This window comes from Phallusia mammillata, chromosome 2 (genome assembly GCF_965637545.1).
Source record: "Phallusia mammillata chromosome 2, kaPhaMamm4.hap1.1, whole genome shotgun sequence".
Lineage (NCBI taxonomy): Eukaryota > Metazoa > Chordata > Ascidiacea > Phlebobranchia > Ascidiidae > Phallusia > Phallusia mammillata.
Genome location: NC_137253.1, coordinates 4,196,435 through 4,205,771, shown reverse-complemented (window position 1 = coordinate 4,205,771; position 9,337 = coordinate 4,196,435). Strand labels below are relative to the sequence as shown.

Here is a 9,337-nt window from a genome sequence, read left to right as displayed (position 1 = left end):
AAAAACTACCATATGGTAAATCCCCTAACTGTAAATTTACGTTTACTGTTGCTGTTATATTTTGTGTGTATTAAAGACTCGTTTTTAAGTCGTTTTTACAGTGGTTATAAACTATTACTCTCAGATGTCTATTTTGACAATAACAACTTACCCCGAATTTGTCATCTTACAATTTGTGTAGTTTTACTTCGGATCGTATTAAACTTAATAAGGGAAGCAATAATACTTGAACCACTTCCTATGTTCAGTCACATATGGGTTTTAAATAACTCGCTACACTAGATAATACCGCCTATCGCCAGCTGCACTGAAATGCAGGTCTGCAATGTCTGATAAAGGTTTACAAAACTGAACTATAGAACACAAAATTCTGAAGTAAAATTGTCAGATTGTTTGCACATTTTTAAACCCTTAAAAAATTGTTAAACAGTAATTCCACAAAATTGTATTTCTTTTTTTAAGTCTTGTCCTTTCTGCATTTATGCTTTGTACTCCCTGACTATAAACTGGACTCACCTAAAAGATATTGTTTTATAATAATGTAAATCTATTAAATTTAGTGCCATGAGATTGGGTAAACAAATGTCAAACACATCAAAAATGACAAGTAAACAAGAAACCCGCAAAAAAGGCTTAACACAGCTACAGATTTTTTTAAATAAGGAAGAAAGGTACAATACTGGATTGCAGTGAGGACAGTGCAGTAGATTTGTAAGAAGGTAAAACGTCAGTAAAGATTGAAGAGGAATAAAAATAAAGTACAAATTCCTAGGAAGTTGCTAAAATTGCAAATGTTCTGTTTGGTTACCCAGCTTCTCATGTTGATCCTTGCTGCTCAGCAGGGCACACTTGGTGCATTGTGATGTCACAAACATTTCCAAATCCATGCTAGTTTTGCAGCTTTTCAAGGTTCAATTGTCACGATCAAGTATTAGGCTCACATACCCCAGAAGGGTGTCTGTCCCACCATCTAGCGCATTTACTACTTGTCCAAGCACTGAGCATTGAAAACAGCATGCTTGATACCGTGTAATCTGGTTTTGCCCAGCCCAACCTGTCTATACAAATTGCACAACTTCACTTTGTACTGAAGAAAACTGCCAAACACAATTTAAACTTTAAATGCTTGTTCCTGCTCTGCATGTTTCATTTGTGAAATGGTATAAACTTCATCCATTCTTGCTGACTCTTTTGAGTTTTTTCTTTTCTTTAAAAAATAAACAAGCTAGTCAGCTTTTAATAATCTTTGTATAATAGGGTTAAGCGATCAGCCTCAGTGAAGCTCAGTGATTTTTGTTTTGCTGATAACTGACCATCTTACATTAACAGTTTTTGCTTAGTTGAGCAACCATGACTTATTGTAATGGTAAACATATATATATTACATGAAAGTGTAACACATATTTGTTGGGTCTCAATGCGAAAGTTATGTTTTATCCATGACTTTTCAATTTAGAACACTGTGGCCCAAACTGGATACAGAAACCACTAGTGACGAATGAAAAGGGTACTATTTGCAACAGGGTGTTTTACTTGAGATAACATGCCTATAGTTTAAAAGAAAGGTCAAACCTTTCCTTTAGATTATGCTGTATTAAATTTAAATTGTTTCGGTGTGTGGCCGTGCTTATGTATATCAAAATGTATGTATCAGGTGTACAATTGATTAAAACTTAGGGGTTTGAAATTTGTAAACAAAAACCATGCAAACACTGGAGATCAGTGCTGAAATTATAACCTGTGAAGCAGCCAAAGGTCAAACCCACATTACTTTGCTTACCTTACACCATACTATGCAGCCAAAAGCAGAAGCAGCAATGACCACAACAATTACAATCCCAGCGACCCATCCCAAATCATGGCCTAAACAGTAATAATTATTAAACATTACTCTTGTCAAACATGGTAAACAGATGTACCAAACTCAATTTTTTGCATAGCATCAATGAGGCAGAAACTATGTTTGATGCCTTATAACAGGGGTGTGCAACAGTTTTTGTCGGTGGGCCGTATAACCAATTCCGGACCTCAAGCCAGGGCCACATAACTTTTTTTCATGTGCACAATGATTCAAAATTCTTTCAAATGAATGAATAACTTTATTTTCTACAACATACAGAGTTTCAGCGCAACACTGGCTTTCGCACAAAACAATTGTTTTCTACATAAAGGGAATTGTTACATCACATTTGGTGAAATAGGCTACTTGCTGTAACTGCTGTATGATCCACCGGTTGGAAAACGCTGATTTAGCGTATATTTTTTTATGTATGGTATAGCAACTTAGGAGATTTACCAAAAACTAGTGGAAAATTTTGCTACACTCAGAAGTTTTGCATTTTTGCATCTCAATCAGTGTGTTGCTGGGGGCAACACTAAAGAGCTTGCAGGTTGGACTATGACCCATTAGGCCATATGTTGCACGCCCCCACCTTATAACACCAGTACAGCAATGGTTTTAATGTAAAAACAACAAAGAAGAATATTTGGATATATAACTGTCAAGCTTTATTTTCACAAAAAAGATAAAGTAAGTGCGCTTTAACCTTCATATCAGTATAATGTTATATGTTCAATATTTTGTATGTAACAAACCAACCTTTTCTGTGTACTTGGAATTTTTCAGTTTTGACACTTTCGTTAAACTTTGAAAATAAAAAGAAATGCTTGTTTCCATGAAAGTTTTCCATCAGGCACAACTTCACCGACTGATTCAAACTGAAACAACAATTATAGATTTAATTTCACAAGCATTTTTGGCATCTTTACTTCAAGGCATTGAAAAAAAAAACTTTTTACAATCATATTAATGTTTGTTTTTGCTAATTGATTTTTTCGCTTGAAAAAACTAATCATAGCACAATGATTAGAAAAGTAAGTTGGAAAAAGCTGTGACTAAGTCAGATTCAAAGTGGGAAAAAAACAACCCTCATTGTGTGTGTCCTAATTGTTTGTGTGTTATTTTTATTAAAATCACTTGGTGGAGTGGAACTAGGTCTTGTTTATTTACAGGTTTTATCTTCATAAAATGATTTAATTTTAACTAAAAGTTATAATTCTCGCACAAAATCTGTAAGCAATTCAATGAACTCAAGCAATAGTAGAATAAGCTTGATAACAAAATCTACATTAATGTAAGATAATACTTCAAAATAATTGGCGTTATATAATAGCTTAAATAGTTACTTTAGACTAAAAAGGCCAATTAGGCCAATAAACGTTACACTGTCTTGCTTACTACCATGTTGACTAATATACAAATTAACTACTCAAAGTAATAAAACATGAAGTGTTACAGCAAAGACACTACCAGAAATGCAATACAACATGTATATTTTTATACCATTTCTCATTCTTTGTTGAGTATTTGTTAGTACTTATTCACACAATATATGCATGTATAGAGAAAAGACACCCACCATTCAAACTTTAGATTGTCAACTTCATGTGTTATTGTGGAACCTGCCTTCCAATCACAAGCAAACATCTTGTTTGAAATATACACAGATACAGATAGAGATTTACCATAGTTAAACATAGTGCACTTTTCAGGGTCTAAAAGTTTGGCATCTGTAACACAATTATATATAAATGGTTAAGTGTGCAACTACAGCAGAAAGAGACAGCGCATGCAAACTCATAATTGCTAGAGCTTTGCCAAAATGATTTAGTGTATTAGGACTTTCAAACGATACCGTTTTCGTCTTTCACACAAAAACACACTATTAAACACAAACCAAATGAGCCTGGTGGCCCGCTGTACAGGCCTTACAAAGTGGTATACAACTTGAACAAGCAAGTAATATACATATTTGACCTATATTTTTTTCAAACACTTGCCGGAGGTTGAAAAAAGGCCATCATCAACAGTGACATTCAAAAGTCCCGGCTTTTTTTTATTACTCTCATTGAAATCAATTCTCCTTGTGTTAAATGTCATTTTTCCAGTTTGTTCAGAAACACAAATCAGCAGATTTTTATTGCTTTTTGTGCTAAACGACAACAAGAAAACAGGTAAAACAAATACACTTGTTACATAATTTATATATAGTCAAATGGGGTAAAAAAAAATTTTGCTGAAGTTGGGGTAAAAAAAAACAATATCCTCACAGCTAAACCAAAATTTTTTTTTAAATGGTTTCTTTTTCATAGGATGTATTTATTCTCTACCATTAAAATAAGCCATAAACCATTCTCAGATTTTGTTTGTAGGCAATGTTCTGCAGGTTGAAACAACAGTAGTAAAATTCGTATGTTAAAAAGTCTTCAACAACCTTTAGAAACTTTCCTGCAGATTTTTTATTACAAGTTTGGTGTCAATGACCTTTGTTCTGTGTTGTGTCATAACTATGACCTATTAAACAAAAAAGACTCTACTTGGCTAGCTTCTAAATTTTTTCAGATATCTTGTTGTTCGTTTTTACCCCAAACGGTTCTATAGGAATGGGGTAATAAAAAACTATGTATTTTTTGCACCCCAAAAATTTTTTTTGCCCAAACATTTTTATTTGTCACCTGGAAGTTTAGAAAATAAAAAAGAAAGCCTATAAAACATGTTCTTAAACCAAAGTTGTATAAAATTTCTTTGGGGCCCCAGTTTTGCAGAAATTTTTACCAAAAAGTATACCTGCATGGCTAAAAGTACAAATTGGGATCCAGGCCTAAAGAAAAATGCTACAAAGTAAAAAAAAGAGGTTATCAAATCATTATGTGGTAATTCAAGCAGTTTGGGGTAGAAAATTAAACTTTATTTCAATAAGGTTTTAGGTTACATGACCAGTCAGCAAGTGGGTGAGCTCTATTTAAACCTAGTTGCATACCAACAAAAGACTGGTAAATGACAAAAAAGACCAAATCAAAGGCAATAAATGCAGTGCAATAAAGGTACAAAGCCATGGAAAGTCTTAGCACTAATTTGAAAGCGTTTTATTAATTTACAAACAGTTTAATAACTGCTGTAAGTTTGGTTTGTAAAATTTCGAAAACAAAGAATTTTATGTGGCTCGTTTTTTTTTGGCTTATTGATTGTAACAGAGTTTTTAATGAAATTTCTGTCTTATGTTTGACTTTAAGATGGTTGATTAAGTTCATATAATTGAATTGAAGTTCCAACGGCCACTAAATTTTTTTTTAAATGGTCCTAATGTCCACATGTTTTTTTTTACCCCGACATTGTTTTTTTTTGTACTTTTTTCGGGTTAAAAAAGAACAACAGTTTTTGTCAAATATTTTTTTTGTTTTTTAGTAAAATCAAAAACTTGTCACATTACTATAAAAGTAGTCCTATCAGCTTTATTGGGAAGAAAAATTGACCTTTTGTTGCCTAAAATAAAACTTTGGCAACAAAGTTTCAAAAAATTGTTTTTTTTTACCCCACTTGACTATATAGTTGAGGCAAACAATAATGACAGCATAATAACAAATAGTTTAACCACTTAACCAAACAATCACTGAAATCAAGTATAAGTTTTTCTGTCCATGTATATGGAAGCCTGATTTAGTAGATAGTGTTTTACTTTTCAAGAATAGTATTAATTAGCAATATATATATTTAAGAATGCTGCAAGAATACAAATCTAATCAATTGAATTAAATCAATAATATATTTTTTGAAGTTCACCCACAAAACAAAGATAATTCCTTCAATCAGCTTCGGTTCATCATTTCGAATAGTATAGTCATTTATGGACAACATACGGGTGGTACGAAGCAGTTTAAGATTCTTGCATTCGTTTGGTGCCAACTTAATACCTGTGTGAAAAAGTTATAATTTGAAAACAGAAAACAATATGTACCTCACTGCATATTTTTATCATGACCAAAGTAACACTTTCAAAAGTGGTGGAGTTTAATACAATGGCACAGGACTTACCAAAAGTCTCTTTAGCGTCACCAGTCACTCCCACAAAACAAGTAAGGACACAGAAAAAAAGTGTCAGTGTCAACATAATGAACCAAAACTCCATAATCTGTAAAAAAAATCATCCAGTACTTTACAACAGAACTGGGCATGTAATATTTAGTATGACTTCAATATACAATATTGAGTAACTTCTTTAGGCTTGCAGGCCACATTCTTTGATTAACTTTAATGAACTCAAATTACAACATAGCACAGTCAACGTTTGCTTAGTGATGAAACACCACAGCAAAACACCATATCACATTAAACCCAGTTCTAAACAGTTCATCAAAATATTACTAAGTCAACACACGCAATATCGTTGACATTTCGCAGCCAGTATACGCACGTTGGGCAGGACAGCTTGAACCCGCCCTTCTAAACTATTCAAGAAATGTTGCATTGAGTTGCGTAATACCTTAGGTAGTCGAACTTCGGTTGTAAAAAATGTCTCTGTGCAGGTGACAAGTGATATAGATCTCCATCTGGAAATCTGCTGAAACAGTTTTTTGTTGACTGTTTCGTTGAATGCTGTCATGTTCGTTCTGGTACAACTTCACCACAAACCAGTGCATACCGGAGGAATGTCATCACCGTGGCTTGCAATTTTGAACCATAATCACACAGATTCATATGAATATCAAAAACAAACATATCTTCAGCTGTCAACAGTTAACGATATTACCGAACCGAGCCGATATTAAACATTAAATCGTTTCTGAAGTTTTCATGTGTAATCAGTACCACGCAGGATGTACGATTTTTGCCACAAAGTACCATTTTGTGATTGTTCATACGCGTTCCGAATGAGTGAACACAGCCTAACGGGACTTTCAATTGCACTTGGATAGCGCATACTTTTGTTTTAAACGTTTGTGGACTGAAAAGTTTAAAGCAGCGTGTAATATCGTTTTAAACTTTTAGTCCCGTTCCTATTTTAGTTGCGTTTGCGTTTGTTTGCTGTTTATTTTCTGGTCCAATTTGAGTAACATATTTTTACATAGAAATTCGAATACCAGTTATCATGCGCATGTTTAGGCCTATGTGCCACCTCGAGCACTGTGGACTAGTTTAGAAGCATACCGTATTTGCTCGATTGTAAGCCGCCCTCGTTTATAAGCCGCCCTCGATTGTAAGCCGCATGTTGAGGTGTTAAAAAAATAATGTAAGTCGCCCCCGATTGTAAGACGCACGCTGGAATATGAGATACAATTGTTTCCTTATACATCTTTCTGTAGTTATATGGTATGACTATTTGCCCATATCTGTTAGTTACGTTGATAAGTGTACCCAACAGAACGTATATCGACGTATAATCTGTACACGCATACATGTTTTGAACCCCAAAAAATTTAAGATGTTGGAGTGTAGAAATGATTTCGGTATAGAATTAAAATATAAGCCGCCCTCGATTGTAAGCCGCCCTCGATTATAAGCCGCACAAACGGCAGCTAAAAAACAATATAAGCCGCGGCTTATAATCGAGCAAATACGGTATGCCATTTTGCTACTATTCTTTTTTTTTCGAGTTGCAATAAACCAGGGGTGCACAACCTCCTTGCTATGACGGCTGCATAGCAGATCTTTTTTTTACTAACGGTTGTCAAGTATTTTTGTTTTAAATTAGTAAATTACTGATGTAAAGAAATGTAATGACACCAGAAAAGGCCAGATTAATTTTACCTTGACGCACAAATTTAGCTGCCCAGTCTGACGATCAGCCTCTACTGTTATTTAGCAAAAGAATTGTATATACGTCACGGCCGCCAGTACACGTGTTTCAACAAAAATATTCACGGCCGCGCAAACTCTTCTCTGAGAACGCATGTGGCCCTACGGCCGTAGGATATGCATCCCTGCACTAGAACATGGTCATTTTGTTAGGACGTTTTGCAATAGATAATTAAGGTTATTTTTATTAATTAAGTGAGTGATAAAAAACAAGAAGCTATTGCACAGAAATACAACGCACCTTAAAATTAAATCCTTTTTTTGCCAGTTGATTTGGCACACAATATAGGTTATTTTTATTAATTAAGTGATAAGCATTGAACAAACGTTTTACACGAGAATTTTTAATGACGCAAAATTAAAACAGTTTATAAGTAAACAGGTTTCATCTTCGGCAAGTCAAAACTTGTTTTCGCAGACTAATAAGCTGATTTTCTCAACTTTTTTAATTTTTAAAATTGTTAACAATTATGTTGTTTATTAATTGTTTATAAAACGGGGATTTGCCAAATACGTAATCAGGAACCATACCAAAATTTGGTAAAACGTCAAAGATGAACTATGCGGATCTACAGTTGTGCACTGCACTCTTTTTGATACAGTTATAGGTGCTTCATTTTTGACGTCATTGCTTCGTGTCTTTCACGATTGTTACAGGCCAATATTGAAGTACATGAAATTGGTTGTTATATTTTTATGTCACATGATGCATTTGTCAAAAGGGCTGAAAACATAGTAATTCACAGAATTCTGTTGCTTGACTAAACATTCTGGAGGCAAATTCTAATCCCGTTGACCAAGTATCCATATTAGAACCAATACAAAGGCAACCTGTAATTCAGTAACTCAGTCGGTTAGAATCATTGTCATTGCAGGGTGAAACATAAGGTTACTTACTAAGGTTATCCGGATCAGAACAGACCATCTCACGGTTGATACTGCAATCACAAATAAGTTTTTATTTTATATAAAAATTAGTAACATGTTTTAATTAAAATTTGTCGGTTATTTTTTAAACTGTGTGTAGATATTTTAAGTTAGTTTTTTTTTCTGTCAGTCTGTGACTGTGCTGTTTATTAATAGTGCACAATTGTACAGAACCCTTAATGCAAAATTTACTAGGTTTGCAGTTGGCGAGGTACTAGTGCAGAAAGACCTTTAAATCGTGGCCATAAAACTACCCAAACCAGTGCAAATCCACGGCATGTTTACTGAAATCAGTCACTGCCCTTTGTGCACGAATGTTATTGTGTTTTAATGACGATTTTCACTAACTTGCTGACGGGGTATGCAATGAGGAATTTTTATTTCTCTTCGCTTTGGCCCGTTTGTTCTGTGTTGTATTAATTTTCCTGCTGTGTTTTTCATTTCCCTTGGTCTTTGTTTGCCGTTTGCTGTTTTGTTTTCTTCTGATGCTGGGTGTCCCATCTAAACATTCCAAATGTGCAATTATCTGAAAATATGTAATTACACCACAAACAGTTGTGCATTAATTTGGTCAAAAAACTATTAACGCGGTAATCAGTTCATATAGGTTGTTCAAAATTATAGGCAATAACTATTTACAAGCAGTGTTTCTAAAGGTTCTTTATTGATTCAAATTTTACTACTAACCTGCTGACGAGCAAATGTTGTTTGGTGAAACGTCAAACTGGTGGCGTTGTCTTGCGTTTTTCCTATTCCTATGTCTTATATTAGTTTCCA

At 34.1% G+C, this 9,337-nt stretch overlaps 1 protein-coding gene across 1 annotated transcript; it reads right to left on the bottom strand.

Moving 5' to 3' along the window:
- Positions 1-669: 669 nt before the first annotated feature.
- On the bottom strand, positions 670-6,692 carry LOC145214800 (uncharacterized). The gene is made up of 8 exons (XM_080083404.1): positions 6,321-6,692; positions 5,873-5,969; positions 5,625-5,751; positions 3,841-3,992; positions 3,420-3,570; positions 2,600-2,718; positions 1,781-1,863; positions 670-1,207 (listed from the first exon to the last, which is right to left on the bottom strand). Exons 1-8 carry the CDS (start codon positions 6,438-6,440, stop codon positions 1,112-1,114), a joined length of 945 nt encoding a protein of 314 aa, XP_079939530.1. The 5' UTR covers positions 6,441-6,692; the 3' UTR covers positions 670-1,111.
- Between the last annotated feature and the right edge of the window lie 2,645 nt (positions 6,693-9,337).